The sequence below is a fragment of the Pinus tabuliformis genome, chromosome 3_2 (assembly GCF_031772625.1).
Source record: "Pinus tabuliformis cultivar Carrire ecotype Pingquan chromosome 3_2, CPIR1, whole genome shotgun sequence".
Lineage (NCBI taxonomy): Eukaryota > Viridiplantae > Streptophyta > Pinopsida > Pinales > Pinaceae > Pinus > Pinus tabuliformis.
This window is the reverse complement of record NC_142302.1, coordinates 749,707,528-749,728,000: the sequence shown is the minus strand read 5'-3', so window position 1 is coordinate 749,728,000 and position 20,473 is coordinate 749,707,528. Positions and strand designations below refer to the sequence as shown.

General features: G+C 37.0%; 1 protein-coding gene across 1 annotated transcript; it reads right to left on the bottom strand.

Annotated features, from left to right (window-relative positions):
• Positions 1-15,581: 15,581 nt before the first annotated feature.
• Positions 15,582-16,295, bottom strand: LOC149182771 (uncharacterized). Its single transcript, XM_089414670.1, has one exon. The coding sequence runs from the start codon at positions 16,293-16,295 to the stop codon at positions 15,582-15,584; it is 714 nt and encodes a 237-aa protein (XP_089270796.1).
• Positions 16,296-20,473: the final 4,178 nt, after the last annotated feature.

Here is a 20,473-nt window from a genome sequence, read left to right as displayed (position 1 = left end):
GTCTTTTGGGCGATTGACCAAGTGCCACTTATGTTTGATGATGAGGCCAATTCTCAATTTTTTAAACCCATCTCCGAAGAGGAACTTCATGACGTTATCAAGAAGTTCAAAAAGGACAAATGTCCAGGACCAGACGGCTGGTCGGTCGAATTTTTCCCGCATTTTTATGATATGTTTAAAGAAGACTTATTGGGGATGGTGGATGCCACTCGTATTTCTGGGCACATTAATAGCGCTTTCACCGCGACTTTCATTGCTCTAATTCCCAAAAAGGAGAGCTCTGATTCCTTTGCAGACTACAGGCCCATCGCATTATGCAACATCCTTTTTAAAATTATATCAAAAATTATCGCTGAAAGATTGAAACCTGTTCTCAATGCATTCATCTCCAAGGATCAACATGCTTTTTTAGCTGGGAGGAACATCCTTGATGCTGTTGCCTCGACACAGGAGTGTTTATTTTCTGTCTCATCTAAAAACACTGATGCCGCTTTTCTTAAGATTGACCTGGAAAAGGCTTACGATTGTGTTGATTGGGGATTTCTCAGGATTCTTCTTGCAAAAATTGGGCTCAGGACGCAAGGAATCAATTGGGTTATGGCATGTGTCGAAAATGTGTCATATTCTGTTATCATCAACGGCATCCCGTCATCGTTTTTTCAGGCGGAGAGGGGGCTGCGTCAGGGCTGTCCTCTCTCTCCCCTTCTCTTTATCCTGGTCATGGATTCTCTTAGCTCACAGATAAACAAAGCTGCTGCTGACAAGCGATGCCTCCCGATCAAGATCTGTAAGAATATCTCTCTTTCTCACAACCTTTTTGTTGATGACATTCTTATATGTGCCATGCTTCAAAAATCCAGCTGGCTCTGTCTCAATGAGATCTTCCTGAAGTTTCAGTCAGCAACAGGGTTGGTTATAAACAAGACCAAAACTATGCTGTATCACAATGACTCTAATCAGGAGCTGGCTCAATGGATCGCGGCTTTGTTTGGCATTAATTTGGCTCCTATAATGGACGGCTTTAAATATTTGGGATACCTCCTCAAACCAAAAGGAAACAGGCATCAGGACTGGTTATGGCTCATTGACCGATTCTATAACAAGATCTCAACATGGGAAATGCGTTTCCTTTCGCTGGGAGGCAGGCTCATCCTCATTCAATCAGTCCTTTCTCATCTTCTAGTCTATTGGGCTCATCTATATTTCCTCCCGGCCTCCATAATCAGAAAAATTGCTTCCCTGTCTGCAAATTTTCTTTGGGGTGGAAGATCCCACCTTTCAAAGATTCATTTGGTAAAACTGGCTTCCATCACAAGACCGAAGAAGGACGGGGGTTGGGGTATATTACACATGAAGTCATTCGGTATGGCCCTCCTATGTAAGACTTTGCACAGAGGCATTTTCGGCGACGGCATATGGAGCTCAATCATCAAGCAAAAATATTTGAAAGGCAGGCCGATTGCTTACTGGCTCAGAAGACAGTCCCTCGGTTCAAAAAGAGGGTCTGCCATATGGCGCAGCCTTAGAAAGATCCAGGCGCTCTTTATGTCTTTTTTAAAATGGTCCTTTTTTTCTGGTTCACGCATCCTGCTTGGTATCGACCCGACTGTTCATGGACTAGAATCCTCGCTCACCCCAGAGCTCATATCTTTTCTCCACACGAGGGGGATTTTTACTTGGGATAAATTGATCTGCTCCTGGTCCTCTTCTTCGCCAATCTGGAGGGATGGGGATGACCTTGGTTTGCCCCTTCCTCTACGGTCCACATGGTCTGCTGCTATTAATTGTTTCGAAAGGAAAGGCATTTCCCAAACAGGTCTCAAAGATGAAGTAGTTTGGTCGATGGGGACCGCCAAACAGCTCGCGCGCGTCAAAGACATATACGCATCTCTTTCTTCCTCTCTTCCGCAGCTGCCTGGTCCCCCTTTTCCTATCAAATTATGGAAATCTACAGTTCAGCTCAAGGCTCTTTTATTTTTCTGGATGGTTTTCTATAACAGAAACCTCACATGGGAGGTTCTTCAGAGGAAAGGCTGGTCGGGACCCGGAAGATGCTGCATGTGCTGTCATGCGTCCGAGACAAACATCCATATGTTTTTTCAATGCCCGACATCGTTCCAAATCTGGTATGATCTTTCCTCTTCATATGGTTTTCCTTACCAGATATTCTCTTCTGTACAGGATGCTTTCAGGTGGTGGTCGGATCAGCGGCTCACATGGAGATCCTTATTCATTTTCACGTGCTGGACCCTGTGGAAATGGCGAAATGCTTGCATTTTCCAGGAGTCCAAGGCTCCTATCTCCTCCACTCTGATCCATATATCTGCTATGATCGACCCATCTTGATCCTACTGCTTTCTTTTTTCGCCATATGCTCTTTGTCTGTTCTGTTTCTTTTTATGGACAGCTCCTCTATGTTTACATGTTATGGTCTCATATAGATCTATACTTCTCTCTCGGATGTATCGTTTCTGATCTCTATAGCTCTTATCCTTTTGGCCTGTCTACCGGCCGGTTCTATATGGCTTGTTCGTATTGATTATGATCGCATCAGTTTTGTTCCTTTTTGGCCTGTTTGCCGGCCAGCTCCATATGGCATTATATGTATATGCTCATTATATTTCCTTAATATAATATCATCAAGTTTTTTCTCTCTGAAAAAAAAAAAAGCTAAGTGATTTACTTAGAAATTATAATGGTAGCGATTAATTTCACCAGGGGAAAATAAAATTAAATTTGTGAATTCGTTTGATGTGAAGTTCGCGTTAAAATCAAATTGAAATTTTGATTTGTATGCATAGGTGTCTAACGAACAATTTGATTTTACCCCATGCTCCTCAAATTGACATTTAGTGTTCTTGACTTACACCACGTCACGAGAAAGTTTGTGTTATGTTGTTCGCTTAGGGTTTTAAGGTTTGGCATTTTAGAGTTAGTTTAAAAATTCAAAATTCAAAATATGTTTTATTATCTGTAATTATATAAATTGAATTAATGTTAAATAATTAGATTGTCAATATAAATATTGAGAACTTTGCAGCCCAATTGTTTAAATAATATTTTTGGGGTTGTGAAGGTTAGTTTAATTCATTGAATAGTTTATTTAAGTTGTATCGTTAAGGAAAGTTTTAGATTATGTGATTGATTTTTATAGGATTTTATGAGTAGTTAATTATTAGTATGTTTGAAGATTGAATATTTTTCGTTTCAATATTAAAAATAATAACAACAGTTATAAAATTATATATATTTAAATTAAAATAATTATTTATTAAATATAATAAATTTAATTTAATGAGATGAATATATACGAAAATGTTTTTTTTTTTTTTTCAAACTGTTTTTTATTTTTATTTTTAAGTAAACATTTATGATAAAAATAATAATTTTAAATTGATAAATTTATGCCTTCTAAATAATTATTGTTTTTAATAAATGTAAAAATAAATAAATAAATTGAATTTTAATGTAAATAATAATGGAAGGATACTTTTTCATCCATGAGGTGGTGATTGGTTGGTTTGCTCGGGGTTTAGTCTTTGTTATGTCACATGTACAAACTTCATAGGGAGGCGTTGAATATGGAAGTTACTTTGGGGGAATTAAAGTTCCCGAGTGGTGTCTAGACTCGACCAACCCTTGCATAATCCTAGTGATAAGCATTTGATTGTGAAGAGGTAAGAACCCAAATGACAACTACATGGTTTTAATGGAAATTTGATAACTAGAGTGTACAAAGTCTAGTTTAACTCTCAATTTTGAAATATCCCTATCCATAAAACTCACGGATTGACCTATTATGCAAATATTATTTATTTAATATCCTTTAAGAATATTGGCCATCAAGAATCGGTGAGGGTTTGTACAATAACCACTACTTATCGACTTCGAAATTCCCCAAACCTACGCTCATCATATTCATTAAATAAAAATAAAAATGAAAAGTTAGTTTTTCACATAGGTTTTTGATACGAACAATTTTTCTATGGTGGGTGTGAAGGGGTAAGAACCCAAATGGAAACCACATGGTTTTAAAGGAAATTTGATAGCTAGAGCATGCAAAATCTAGTTTAACTCTCGATTTTGTAATATCCCTATCCATAATACTCACATTTACATATTATGAAAATGTTATTGATTTAATATGCTTTAGTAATATTGTCCATAAAGAATTGGTTAGGGTTTGTACAATAACCGCCTATTACCAACTTTGAAATAAAGGGACAAGAGATGAGGTTAAAGCATTCCATATACATATCCTGCAACAAATGGTCAGAGGGGAGGTAGTCTGTGCCGGAGTGAAGACAAAGATGGTCAGAATGTTAGAGCTTGCAGTTCCAAATTCATATGTGGAAAATCTTTGTGACATCGAATCTATAGGTGGTAGAGGTAGTGTGTTCACAACAAGATATCCAAATGCATATGGCGTACATGGTCTTTGCTTAAGTAGGCACTTCTTTGACACCAATGCCACATATGGGTAGCTTTGTAAAGGAATGTTGCAAGCCTACAGCCCTAATGCAATAGGCATGAAGTCAAACAACGAGGAAACAAATTGGTGAAAGGTTAGCCAAGCATTATTTTGAGGTATTCATTATATTATTAAATTATGAGAAAAAATTTCATGAGTTCTTGTGCGAAGAGACTAGTTACTTATATTAATTTTTTGGTAAAATTTTCATGAATTCTTGTGGGAAGGGACATAGGTTAGAAATGTTTATTTTCTTGAAAATATTGCGGGTAGAAAGATAACTACCCTTCATGGTCTATCAATATTTTGTGAAATTTCTTAATAGAATTTGGGAATCACACCCATGCCCTAATTTAGCAAGGGAATTACTAATACACCCATCAGTAAAAAAAAACCATACCTTTTAGGGATTCATTATTAGAAAATAATTTGGACCTTTTTGAGATTCATGATTGGAAAAGAATATCTACCTCTTTGAGATTCATGATTGGACATCTCGCAATGTCCATGCTATTTTTTATATCATCCTTATCAGTTTAGTGTCAACCCATTTTTCCAGTAGTTATTGAATATATATGTCAAACACAATCTATGCTTCTCATATCTAGGGAGGAATGCTTGCCAAAATATCCTTCTTGTGAAATATTTTTGTCTACGAGAATCTACCTTAAGGCATTCAAGTGTTTTAATTTAAACATTGTTAGCAATATCCTAGCCACAACGTGTAGCTGCAGTAATCGATATTTTGTAGGGACATGTCCTCTACATTCCTTGCATCCCTTCACCCCAGGGAGGGTAAACATCTAAAAATGTCTCAAGGCATCACTGGAATGTAGGATATAGATATTTTATTGTCCCTGAGATATCCCATTGTCTCTAAAGGATGTCCCAAGACATTTCCAGGTGCTTGGGGGATGCCATGCTATCCTTAATGGAAATGGGGGGTGCTACTACATATTTTGACATTAAGGGTTTAACAAGGATAAATAATGTTTTAAATGGACCATAGATTAAATCCATTACATTTCACCATTATCATATTTCAACTAATGTTGAAATCAATTCAATTCAATCAAATACCATACTAAAAGTCATGAGCTTATGTGACTTGGAACATCTCTGGTTCCATTTCTATAGGATTGAAAATATATGAGATTTAATTCAATAATATTTCTATCAGGATTATAATGTCGAAACTCAAAACAAAGTAAGAAATCCTTGGAAAAAAATTCTAAGTCTAAGAGAAAATATGTGCATTTTTCAAGGATTCTGAACACATGTGAAATAAAATTACAGATATATTGTTCTTGAATTTTTTTTTCAAAGTACTAGTGAAGCTTTTTCTTGAGCATGAGGGCTCATTCTTTAAGCTAATGCCATAATGCTTCCCTATTTCTATGGATCATAGGAATTGGTCCTTCATGACAAACCACTCACATGTTGGTTGTGTTGTGTGCATAATGAATATTGTGTTTTTTTGTGAATCTCTGTTATGGGACTATGTCAAATGCATATTTGTAAAGGTATTGTTTCATCCCTCTCTGGTTTTGAGGTATGTAACTAATATAGATTTCATATGTTATTGTTTTCTATATCATTGATCTTCAATTATGAAGTATAAAACTAGCAGGCATTGTGCAAAAAAATTGTTATCCCTGTAGCCTCCTAGAAGAGAAATCTCATCTGAATTGCTCTGATTAGAAGAAGGCAATAAATTATGGTTGAGATCTTCCAAATATAACCTAATATCAATTTGTTTGATTGAAATAACCATATTTTATCCCTAGCAAGTTGCACCATTAACGTACTCATGAAAGCAGGATTTGGAATCTGACCACTTGTAATAATCCTAAAAAGAAAAGACATTGGATGGGAACTTACATGCTTGGAAACCTGGGTGTAGTCATAGAAATGATTATGATGGATGGATGAAAACAAAATTCCATTATCAATATCAATAATCAATTGAGTTAATGCTACCTTGAAGGTACAAAGGAAACTCCAAAAGTATAAGTGGATGTGTGTTGTTAAGTTTGGTAAGGCCATCTATGATATGAAAATGAGAAACTAGAACCAATTTTCAAGATGACATATGAAGTGACAATAATGATACTGTGTAGACTCTTATCCTACAACTTCCAGAGAATATTTTCAGATGGTCAACATTCTCTCATCACAAGTTTACTTAAAGATATAGATGAACAACAAAGTTCAATACAATATGATTAAATTGAAATTTATATTAGTGTCCACAAGAGACCAAACTAGACCAAAAGAACTAGAGATTACATCCAGCACTAAAAGCCCAACCAAGATATTCAAATATTCATATTTGAAATACTAATAAGACATAGGAATTTTGAAGGGTTATTAAGTGCATTCATAACCATGAAGCAAGCTAGATAAACTTCATTATATAATTTTACCGTCTTTCAGTTGCACTCCAACAAACATCCAATGTCATCCTTAGAAATTTTATTCAAACAATATTTGAAGGTCTTTTAGTGCAACAAAGAAGATTTTGAAGGTCTAGAACCCACTGCATTACAATATTATGCCTATGTAATGTTGAATAAGGTTTATATACAAACATCCCATCACCTATTTGGAATAAGATCTAAGTGGGATATTTATAATAATTTATATACAACTTTATAATGTTTAATAAGTATTTCCTATGATTTCATAGAGCTTTCAAGTTCCCCCTACCAAGCAAGTGTGTTTTTTAACTAAAAAGTTCAAAGTATAATTAAGAATAGAGTGCCTAAAATGGGCCTCCTAAGGAATATTATAAAATAATAGTGGAAATAATAAAATAAGATTAATGAAAAAAAAAAAAAAAAATACTAATAATTCTACTTTTTCAACTCATATTTTCAACTTATCTCCCTACAATTTTACTCAAATTTCGAGTGTGAGCACTCACTGGATGTGGAATTTAATTCGTCATCTAAGGATTATCCATGCTTCATACTTTCAATGGACTCTACTACACGAAAGATGATAAATACATGAAAGAATGTGATTGCAATCATGTTTTTTCATGTATTTCTCATTTTTGGTGTAGTGGGGTCAATCGCAAGTATGCAACATGGGTACTCTTTAGATGAGGAATTACGTTATGCATCCAATGAGTTATCCTTGTTGAAATTTCAGTGAAATCGTAGGGATATAAGTTGAAAATATGGGTTGAAAAAGTAGTTTTTTATTTTTTAATATTTTTACTTTTTTACTCCAAAAATGGTGAATCATCCCCCATGGTTGACTTCATCATCTTGAATCAGATTGGTTCTTATAAAGTTGATTTTGATTGTACATTTTTGTTTTAAGGCTCATTTTAGACCTCAAAAATTTCTTTAATGATTCCATTACAAGACAAAAAAATCTCTCCTGTTTGTCTTGATTTTGCTTGATCTTATAAATTGACAGAATATCCGTAAAAAAAAAATACTATTTTTTATATTTATAAAATAAGATTTCAATTTACAAAAATAGATGAGTATGTTGTCAAAAAAAATTATGATTCTCTCAATGGTTTGATCTGCTTAAATAGACATTAAATATTAATAAAAACAATTAACATTGATTACTTATAACATTCTCGCTTCAGTGACACAGCGTGATGTGGAATATTAGAGAAGCATATGAAGCAGTTTCTTCAAAGTTATTAAGGCAGTTCAAGTGGCATGAACGGTGTTAAAATCGTTTATGGAGAATTCATGGTTCAAAAATATGTAGCAACCCAAGATCTGGGAAATTAAGTGTTTACAACTCAAAACAATAGACTAGCATAATAATTAGAACAAATCATAAGTACAAAATTTTGATTGATGAAGTAACATTTACCATAAGTTACAAGAGGGTTTCAATTGTGTTTTCACTCCAGCATATACCTGACCCCGAAATAGAAGCATGTTCACCAGCTCCCTATTAAAAGTAAAAAAACATTAAGTATATTTTGATTTTACCCTAGGGAAAGCCAAATATTATTCCAAATAAAATAGCAAGAATTTGGTATCTTTCCCACCTTTAAATATAGAGTATGCTAAAAGTTTCTAATAGCTTCCAGCTGAGACATCTTTGTGTCAATTGTATTGACCAGCTCCAACAACACCACAAGAGTGCTAATGAACCAGACAAATTTATCTACAAAATTAGGGAATTTGGAGAATTTAGTTAAAGCAAAAATCAATCATCCATGTAGGGAATTCGGTTAAATATTCTCAAAGAATAACTAAGTGTCGTGGACAAAAAAATAAAAAAGAGACAAATTGGAATCATATTTACCCTGGGATACAAAGAATTCATTAAAAGTTAGAACAATTTCCTTTATTCTAAAAGAGTTGACCTTTCCAAGCTGCCTTTGGTGAACTAGGGGGCATAATTTTGAATTAAAACACAACAGTAAAACATTCACAAAAGAGATAATTTAGATGAATATTTAGCAGAAATTTCAAATGCACGTTGTACAGTTAGGGGAGAGATTGAAAGAGGCATAATCTAGGTGCATATCCGCCCTCATTTCCTCTCATATCAGAGCTCTTGTGGGCCCAAAACCCTGTAAATTTAAATCATAGACTCTGCAACTGCTAATTTCACCATTAAAGAGCTCCAATCCTTCAGATCAATAAGCGTGCGATTAAGTGTCCTCTAATTGTGGCAGAGGTCGATCCACTACTAAAAAAATATTCTTCGACCGAAATATTCTGCTCATCAAAGCATGTATAACAATGTGACCCAACCACCTTTTGTCCAGGATTTAGCAGATCTTATTGGCATGGATTGACTTGTCACTTTCCATCGGATTGTTAGCCTTCATTCCCTCATCGGTGGAAACATTAGAGTCGGCTGGGGCGAAATGGTTGAAGAACCACAAATCGGAACCCGAAAGGCCAAGCGATCAGACGCCACGTGGCAGTTTCTAATTGGAAGGAGGACAAAAATGAAAGTTTGCTATGGGCTGGGATGAATAGTGCATACCCACCCAAAGCTCGCGTAGAAACGCCTATCAACTTAATTAACGTTATATAATTTAATGTTACATATATAGATAATTTAAAGAAAATATAACGATAATTAAACGAGTCAATAACCACACCACAGTGCCCTTTAATATGTAATTTTTACCTAAAACATGAGGTTGGCCAAAAATTATCAATATGAATGTCTAACTAGCACGACCATATTAATAAATGTGGTTAATAGACACTGATAAGCATATATCAATCACATGCACAACCACATTAGTAAACGTGGTTGATATACATCAATATGTTTGTATGGGAGAGATTTAATATTAATATTAATTAATATAAAATTAAAATAATTATATTATAATTATAATTATTATCAGTATTAGTATTATTATATTATAATTATAATATATTAATATTATTTTATTATACTTATAATAATAAATATAATAATTAATAATAACAATAATTTAAAATAATTATAATTATATTAAAATATTATGATAATATTACTGTAATCAAATGTTAATGTTGTTATTGTTGTTGTTATTATTATTATTATTATTATCATCATCTAAGGATTTAATGTTATTCGGGAATAGCAATAAAAATCTTAAGAATGGATTCACTAGTGGCGTTGTGGCTCTCTTGTGTGTCAACTAGGGTTTGGCCCTAGGTGGCCACGCTTTCCTTCTCCTTTAAGTGATTTGCAGATGGAGGCTTCTTCAACCCTACTTGTTTCCATTTGTCCAAGTTCCTCCTTTATCCTGCATTCTACGTCAGATTCCATCTCTGTTATGCCATGTTCGATGGCCAAATGTATGTCATTCCTTCCACATTTTGATTGAAGCTCATGTTCCCATGCGACTAACCACTCTTCGGCTATTTTAGCGCTCTCAATTCATAACATGAGCGTCATTAAGGATGTGGCTTTCTCTTAAATTGTTATTTTAAATAGTTCTCCTTCATCCTTTGTTGTTATTTTTGGTGGTTCGAGTGTCGCCCTCTCCTCATGTCTGACATGGTCTCGTTAGTTGGCACCTCCCCAATCCTTTTTTGAAGATGTGAAAATTACTCATAATGTTTGTTCCTCTTCTCCAGGATTGCTTGTTGTTAATGCCCCCTCCATTGAGGTTCCACTAGGGATTGACGCTCTTAGTGAAGAAATTATGTTTGCAAAGGCTAGTATATTCGACAGATTCATTGGCTCTTGTCCAAGGCTCGTTGATATACATTCCTAGATCTCTGATCATTGGAAGTTGATAATATCATTTGATTTGAATATATACCCTCTAGTAAGAGGCTTATTTATTGTGGTTTTCTACAAAGTTGAATATCGTGAACAGATTATTGATTATGGTCCATGGTTTTGGGGCAATGCAAGGCTCTCTCTGCAACCCTGGTTCCCTTCTTTCGATCCCTTTTTAGCATCAATATATACATCTCTGGTATGGGTTTACCTCTTCGTATGTGGGTTTTAGCTACTCTTACTACAATTGGAAATTCCCTCAGTAGATTTTATTCTATAATCGAAGACATAAAATTTTATTTGAAACCCACATATGCTCACATCTATGTGGAAATGGACTTTATCAAGGGATTTCCTATGGAATTAAAACTAACTATACCTCATTATTCATGGATGCAAAAATTAGATTATGAAAACATCTCGTTTCAGTGTCGAATCTGCTATGAGACTAGGCATTCATTTAAAAACTTCCCCAAATCTGAGAAGTTCAAATTCAAGAAATCTAGCCATAAGGGAAAATGGTGGATGGGAGCTAACAGAGACCATTACACTATCTCAAAGGTGGACCCTCTTTTCCATGCAATGAGGTTCCTTTGAAAAAGGAACCAAATCCCCTTGAGCTCAAGAGTGATCCCCCTCAAGCTCTTGGATCAACGAATCAAGAACATGTTTTTAAAGATGAGGAAGTTGTCATATCTATAGTGAATATAATGCCTCATCAAAATCCTCTATTGGAAAAAGGAATTTAGGGAATGATTCAAAAATCTTGGAGAATTGTAAGTCCACATTTGTAAGTCTTGTATCATCTAGAAACACCTTTTCTAAAGCCAATTCTGAGAAGGCCCCTTCCTGGGCTGGTCAAGAAGATGCAGTTTTTCCTTCTATAGACCAAATGAAAGAAACATCCCACAAAAGTTCAAAGAAGGATGAGAAAGTAGACATCATAGAAGGTTTATAATGGATCCAAGTGGGAAAGAAAAGAATAAAAGTAATTCACCAAGGGTTACAAGAAGTCATAAAAAGTTAATTTTAAATGGACTCAAATATATTTGGATTTTAGGGGTTTTTTGGAAAGTATATAGGTGGAATGGGATTTGATTTTTTGTTGCAAAAAATTTCTTAACAAGGTTTTGGGTGGATCCTTCATGTTTCATGCCAAACCTTCATGGAATTTTGGCATCTTATGTTCTCATAAGAAATGTAATGGCTTTCAGCTACTCTTTTTATTAATATAAATCTCTCTATCTCTTTATTAATATAAATCTCTCTAATTAAATCCTACGATTACTATTTTTTTTTCCCCTGGGAAAAAGTCGTAATTTCTATTAATATTAAGAAATTACATTTTGTAGATGCCGAAGCATATTCATATGGAGGCAGCAGTGCCTGTCGAGTTCACAGTCTATAGATCTGGCAAAAGAAAACAAGTTGTCTCCACGCAGGGAGCCTACCGAAACTGTAACTAGCAGTGATCAAAATTGTGTCCATGCTCTACGCAGAGAGCTTCATATAAACTGTATAAAACCAAAAAAGAGTTGTACTCATGACTAAACAGTAGATATATATACATGCTGTAAACAAAAATGGTACTGTCATGTGAGGGATTTATAGCCCATCTCCAATATGATCATCAAAAGGTCTGTGGTAATGTTGGTAGAATGTTCTGTCGATTTCCTCCTGTATCAACCAGTCGTTTCCTTGTCTGTGCGCTGCCTCTTTGGATAGCTGGTCGGCGACTGTGTTCTGTTCCCTGTAGATGTGTCGACAGAAAAATGATTCAAAAGAAGTAATCAGTCTTTTAGCTTCATCTAAAATGTGCCTCAATGAAAATGCATGACAATGAGATGCATCATTCAGCCAGTTTCAAACAATTTTAGAATCTCCAAATAGTTGTAGGTGTCTGCATTGTTTTTGAATTGCAAAATGTATGATGTGTTTAGCCGTGCACAGTTCAACAAAATTATTGGTGCCTCTGCCTAGTTTTATTTGTATCTTGAAGCAATGCATTTCATTGAGATATAGTATGGCCCCTCCCCCACAGCCTGCATCCTGTGCCGAGCCATCAAAATAAGCCCAGGGCTTAGATTTGTCGATGATCTCAGGTCTAATGGTGCGGGGGGGGGCAGAGGATTCCTCTTCAGGTATCATGTCAAAATCAGCAATCGTGTGGTGTAAGATTGTGGGCCAATGAGGGGTCCTGAAGTTGAAAATGGCCTGATTGCGTGCAATCCATAATGCCCAGCAGACCAGCAATGGAATGTTGATGGATTTCCCGGTGTGATTCTGGCACCAGTTATTCCATGCTTCCATGAGGTTATTACCTTGCCAGTCTTTCAAGTTTGGATAGTGAGAGGTGAGGGATTGCCAAAACTGTAAAGCAGTGCTACATTTTAAGAAAAGATGTTCTGTGCTTTCTTCCTCCCCTCGGCATAAGTGGCATCGAAAGGGACCATAAAATGATCTCTTCATGAGATTGGTGCCTGTAGGGATTTTTTCAAAAAGAATGTTCCACATCAATAATCGCGAGCGAGGTGCTGACTTAAGTTTCCATAGCGCTTTCCAGGTGGGGAGGATATCCGGGGGCTTGTATGATTCCATGAGCCTTAAGTATCCTAGCTTCGGGGAATATGCTCCATGCTTGGCAAAGGCCCAGATGATTTCATCAGGTCCTTCTGTGAGCCTGATGTGAGCTTGAGTGAGTGCATCCGTATACTCCAACCATTCGTGTTGCCACTGTTCAGGTATTTCTAACACTTGTGCGGTAGTCCATGCCTGTTGGAGAAAGGAGGAATTCTCATTATCGCCAATGTGTTTAATGTGAGTTACCCCTCTGTCTTGTAGATACCTTATAAGATCAGCTGATAATCTGTGGGCATTGCCACAGCCGACCCACGGGTCCAGTCCAATGCGAACTGCATTACCTTCCCTTATGCGCCAAGTAATTCCTTCTCGCAGTAGTGGTAAGGAGCCTATGACCGCTTTCCAGATATTGGATATGTTTTGGCTAGTTCCTTGCTGCATACGGATCCAGTCCAAAACATTCTGAGGCTTGATATATTTTACATATGCAACTCGAGTCCAAAGACTATTAGAGGTGAGGAGCTGCCACCCAAGTTTGGCTGCTAATGCTCTGGAGAATAGATCGAGCCTCTTAATACCCCATCCTCCCCAGCGTTTGGGTTTGGCAATGGTGTCCCATTTGACCCAGGCAAAAAGCCTCCCCGGATGGTGACCTTTCCAAAGAAATCTGCAGCAAATACTTTGTAAGCGGTTCAATATGCCTTTTGGTATCCAGGCTAGGGTCATCCAATAGATTGGAGTGGCTTCAATAACAGCTTTAATGAGGACCAATATGCCTGCACGAGAGAGATATTTGTGGTACCATACCTGAAGCCTTTTTTCCACTTTCGCTATGAGCCATGTCCAGTCTGCAATTCTGTAACCGAGAGGTTTTAGTCTAAAACCGAGGTACTTTATACCATCCGACAGGTTCAGAGAGTTGAAGGGGAAACGCTGTACAACAAAGGCGATTTCATGTTGAGAGCAACCGACTGTGGTAATCGTGGACTTATTATCATTGATCCTCATACCTGTAGCATGCTGGAAGAGAAGGATTGAGTTATGGAGAGTAGTGGAGTCCCCAATGCTGCCATTCAGGAAGATCAGAATGTCATCAACAAATAACAGATGAGTGAGATAGAAGTTATCCGCAATTTTAATGCCAGTCAATAAATGCCTATCTCGAGCTGATGAAATAATTCTACTTAATCCTTCCATAATAAGCAAGAAAAGCAGAGGTGAGAGCGGACATCCCTGTCTGAGCCCCCTTTCTGAAGTGAAGAATGAAGTAGCTTCACCATTGAGAAGCACACTATAGGATACATCTGTGATGCAGCTCATCGTCCATTTGATAAATTCATAGGGGAAACCAAGATGTGTTAGCAGCAGTCTTATATACAGCCAGTTAGTTCTGTCAAAGGCCTTGGATAGATCCACTTTTAGAATCATTCCTTTCTGTTTTTTGATCTGCATGGTGTGCATGAGCTCTTGTGCTGTGGCAATAGCCTCATGTATCTGTCTGTGGTGAAGGAAGGCGAATTGTTATGAAGATATGTGCTGCGAGAGTATAGGCTTGAGGCGATTGGCAATAATCTTGGCAATGATCTTGTAAAGACAATTACAGAGAGAAATGGGGCGAAAGTCATCGAAAGAGACAGGGTCATTCGATTTAGGGATAAGAGCAATGAAGGTGGATTTAATAGCAGAGGATATTCTGCCCCTCCTTCTGCTTTCCTCTACAATCTTCAGTAGGTCATTCCCCAGGATTTCAAAGAAAGCGATGTAGAATTCAATGGACCACCCATCTGGGCCTGGGATTTTATCTTTTTTAAACCATTTTAAAGTAGCCTCCAATTCCTCCATAGTCACTTCCTTCAGTAGTTCATCCGAATCTTCTTGTGCTACATATCTGGGGAAAAGTTCAGCCACCCTCATGATTTCCATGATATTAATATCTCCAGGAGCTTTATATATACCCCTGAAGTGCTCTGTTGCTAGTCTGGCCAGGTTCTTCTGTGATGATACAGGTTGTCCTCGCTCATCTCTTAATTCCCATATAGTGTTGATGGATTTGCGCCCATTGGCAAATTTATGATAAAATTTTGTATTATCATCCCCCTCTGTGAGCCAAATTGCCCTGCTCCTTAGCCTCCAACTTTCTTCTCTTTCTTTCAGAATATGAGAGCGCTTCGCTATAAGAGAGGTGTACTGTTCTTTGCTCTCAGGGGTGGGGAAGGTCCCAGATGATGAATCCTCGAAGGCAGCAATGACACTTTCCACCTCCTTCAGAGTTTGGTTATCCTGGATACGCTTTTGATGTGCCCAGATTTTAGATATTTGCTCCCCTTCCTTCATCACCATCATCATGTGTATGAGCTTGCTCCTCTTGATTCTTCTCCGGATTCAGCCTGGGGGAGTTGCCCAGGGGGTGATCGGCCTCTCCATCCTGTACATTCCTCATCGCTTTCCGAAGGAGTGGACAATCCCTGTAGAGGTGTCCCACTTTGTGACATCTACGGCAGCGATAGGGGATGCCTTCGTAGTCAATAATCTGTTTGCGTGCCGTGTCTCTCCATTGTATGGTAATGAACTCTTGTAGTCCTCCCCTGGTGTCCAGATTAATAAGAATCCGGGCATATGCCATCATGCCTGTTTGCTGGTAAGATTTGTCATAGTCCATGAAGGTGCCAATGGCATTGCCAATCCTCCTGAAGATATCTTCTGACCAGTAATGTAGTGGTAGCCCTGGGAGCCGAATCCATACGGGCCCGATGCCAATCTGCTCTGTCTCGGGGTCGAATAAGGGAGTCCATCGCTTAAGGAGCACCGGGGCATGTTCAAAGTGCCAGTAGGAGGACAAGACCCAATTGGTATGATCAGCACGAGCGAACCTCAATGCGAACCATCCCCTCACGAAGGTTTGCACGAAAGGGATGTCCACCAAATGATGACCCCAAACTTCTGCTGCCCAGGTCTTCAAACGTGCTGCCGAATAGTTCCGACCTCTGATGCGCCCGACCAGTACTCGATCTGCAAATTCCATTGTCTCACCCCACTGGATGTCCTCCTCCAGCCTGAGAAAGATATCGTCCTCCTTTGATTTGAAACACCTGTATTTCTTTCCTACGATTACTATTATAAACTCTAAAATAATATTATACATATTATGGTTTATAATCGTAATATTAATATACTAATAATATAAACCCTTATGATTTAGTATTAGTATATCATAATTACAAAAACAATTGTAATAACTAATATTATTGTATTATAATTATTGTATATAGGATTAATGTTATAAACCCTAGGATTAATATTAAACCTTCAGATTAATATTATAAATCCTAAGATTTATATTAAACCCTAAGATTAATATTATAAACCCTAATATTAATATTATAATCCTAGGATTATAAACCCTGTGATTAGTATTATAAACCTAGGGATTATAAATCATATGATTAATATTATAAACCTTAAGATAAACCCTTAGATTAATATAACAACCATATGTTTATTATATTAAACATTATGATCACAAACCTTGGATTAATATTATAAACCCTAAGATTAATATTAAATATTAAGGCTAATAATAATTAAACCCAATATTCTAATCCCTAAGATTAATATATTAAACCCTGGGATTTAAACCTTAATATTAATATATTAAACCCTAAAATTAATATTAAACACTAGGATTAAAATTACAAAACTTGAATTATAAATCTTAGGATTACAAACCCAAGACATAATATTATAAACCCTAAGATTCATATTATAAACCCTAATATTATAAATTATAAACCCAATATTAAACATTAATATCATAAACCCAATATTATAAACCCTAATATTCAACCTCAATTTTATATTGTTGCAATGTGATGTTGAATAAATTGTAATGTAATGAAACATTGAGACAATGTTTATTACAATGTGGCATTAGGTATATTAATATTATAGACTCTAAAATTAATATTATTAACCCTAGGATTAATGTTATAAACCTTAGAATTAATATTATAAACCCTAATATTAATATTAAACCCTTAGATTAATATTATAAACCCTAATATTATAAATTATGAAACCAATATTAAACCTTAATTTTGTAATGTTGCAATGTGACATTGAATAAATTGCAATTTAATGTAACATTGATATAACAATTATCAGGTTGATTGCCACATTGAGACAATGTTTGTCATAATGTGACATTATATAGATTAATATTATAGACCCTCAAATTAATTACAAACCCTAGGATTTATATTACAAACACTATGATTAACATTAGAAACCCTAAGGCCGGTACATGAATTCCCTTATGGATCGATAAGGGGCTCTGTAATCTGAACTAGGGTTTTGCGTTAGGGTTTTGTTGTTGGTCACCATGGTGGGGCGCGGAGGAGGGAGTTCAGCTCCCTCCTACAGTCAAGTGGTTGCGGATAGAAGCAAGGGAGCTAGATCGCATTGCTTCAAGAAACCAACGAAGGTGGTAACAGAGGCTATGAATACCGAAAAATCGGAAAATATCAGACCTCATGGAATGGAAGAGAATCATGAGGAAGCTAGTTGTTGAAAATGCAACAAGATGATGGAGCTTAGTGAAAAGAAGTCGCCTTCACTAAGTGGGCCCGCAGGCTATTTTTGGCGCAAAGTCTATTTTTAGACTATGTCTATTTTTAGACATATGGATCATGGTCTATGAGTTGCAGGATGCTATTTATGGATGATTGGTCATGTTGGTAAAAATAGATGGAACTCTATTTTTAGACATATGGGCGGAGTCTATTTTAGACTGCCAGTCAAAAAATAGAACAGTCGAATATTATTAGCTCTTAATAATATTTGGACTATAAACATTATCTTATCCTCTTGCAGCACTTCAGTTTGAGCTACGGATGTGGCACATGAAACTCCCAGAAGGAAATACGCTTTTCCTATGGGTTAGTTGAGCTATTGCATGATGGACTTCAGTTAGAACTCAAGTGATTGAATTTGGTGGAGTTGATTGAGAAGTTGATGGAGTTGTGTTTAGTTTGACTTAGTTGAACTAGTTGTATTTAGTCTAACTGCCAAATACACTAGTGATGAGTGATGTGAATTAATTATTAATTAATTCACTAATTATTAACTCATAAATCAACTAAAGAATACATCAGTTAACTCAGTGCATGGACAGTTCAGTGGAGACAAGCGTTAGAGGTGGGTGAAAGGGTGAGACTGCTATTAGTTGTGAATATAGCTATGCATGAGATTTGCACAATCATTGATTGAGATTGCCAATGAGGATTGCGCAGTAGAAACCAAGGGAATTCAAACTTGGATCAGATCTATTCTCAACTTGGATTGCGCAGTAGAGTCAGGCAAACAATGGAGGAGATTTGAACCCGTGACTTGTTCAGATCTGAGCTAGTTTGTGTGTAGCATGTGGAGATAGTACTGAGTACTTATGAGGAGTATTGTAGTATGTATTGTTACATGTTCTCTATCATTATAATATACAGATAGTTGGGGGATTTCAGCTGTATGCTTTCCCCATTACAACTGTGTTGATATGTGTGATTGATGTTTCAATGTGCGCATTCGATTGTTTTTAATTCCGTAAATTGATGATCAAATGGTAGAGCAGGTTATGTATTATGCATGCATTCCGCAAATAGTGTATAATCAGGAGATTCTCTGTGAATAAATGTTATATTATTCAAAATTTCTAGATGGTATCGGAACGAAGTTGATCATCAGATCTATTATTGAGAAAGTGATTACATTTTATTTCTTCAGGCAGAGTCTGTAATCGGCCAGGTAGCCTTTGGATTCATCCTTCTTTTGGAAGGTGAGATATCCTGTAAATGCCCATACAGTCAATCTTTGTACGAGAAATACTTTGTTCTCACAAATTTTAGATCAGAAATGGTTGAGTTTTGAGCTGGTGGAATTCGAATTTGCAGCAGTGTTTTCTTGGTGTCGAAGTTGAAATGTCTTTCAACGGATTGCGATTGGAGTATGCCCTTGAAGGCAGCTCGAATTTTATTGCATGGAAAGACAGGATGGAGGCGGTGTTAGATGACAATGGCTTGAAGGAGTTCATAGAGGCTAAGGTCCCAAAGCCTACTGATGCTGCTCATGTTGAGGCTTGGCAAAAGAAGACAACAAAGTGTCGAAGGATTCTTTTGGAGGGCGTGAAGGATCACATTGTATACAGCCTGCATGGAAAAGCTTCTCCATGCTTGATGTGGAAAGCGTTGACAGATTTATTCCAAAGCAAGAGCGACCAGAGGAAGTTGGCGCTCAAGGATAAACTCAGAAACATTAAGTGTGAGAAAGAAGACAGTATGCCCAAGTATCTCACGAAGTTCACCCAATTCCGGGATGAGCTGGGAAGTGTGGGGGTGACTGTCGATGATGATGACTTGGTGAGCTTGGCTCTCCTTGGTCTTCCGAAGAGTTTTCATTCCTATCAGAACTATATCAATGGTCGGGAAAATTGTCAGGATGGGAGAGACTTTGGGCTGATCTTGTGCAAGAGGAGATCAGGCGGAATACCAGGGACAGATCTTCATCAAAGGCATATGATGAATAAAATTACGCTTTGGCTGCAAAGCAAAGAAGGGGAAGAACAAGAAAGCTTCTCATTTCAGTGCGAAAGGCAAGAAGCAGGACATGTCCAATATGAAGTGCTTTCACTATCACCAGCACGGACATTATGCCACAAATTGTCCGCAGAAGAAGAAAAATAAGCAAGCTGCTGGATCTGCAGCAGGAGAGGCCTTAGCCTCGCAATTTGAGCTGGATTTTTCGCTGATCGCATGTTTGGTATTGAGTGTGATGGGATCGGTATGGTTCTTGGACAGTGGTGCGTCTTTTCACATGACAGGAGATCGAGATTTGTTTTCTGATCTGGATGAGAAAGATCTTGGAGTGCACATCGAGATGGGCGATGATGGTAGATACAGTGCGACCGGTATCGGTACCATTTCATTTGAGAGGGAGTCTGGTAAACCCTTCGTATTGAAGGAAATGATGCATGTTCCAGGATTGAAGAAGAATCTTATCTCTATGGCGATGTTAGAAGACAAGGGATATGATGTTGTCTTCAGTGAGGGAAAGGCTTCCCTACGCAGTAAGACAACTGGAGAAACCCGGAAGATAAGGGTTCGAGTCAAGAACCTTTATCAATTGCATGTAGATGGTTGTGCAGCAATGGCATGT

Coding starts and splice junctions, on each gene's coding strand:
- LOC149182771 (XM_089414670.1), bottom strand. CDS start 16,295: ATGGAATTTGCAGATCGAGTACTGGTCGGGCGCATCAGAGGTCGGAAC.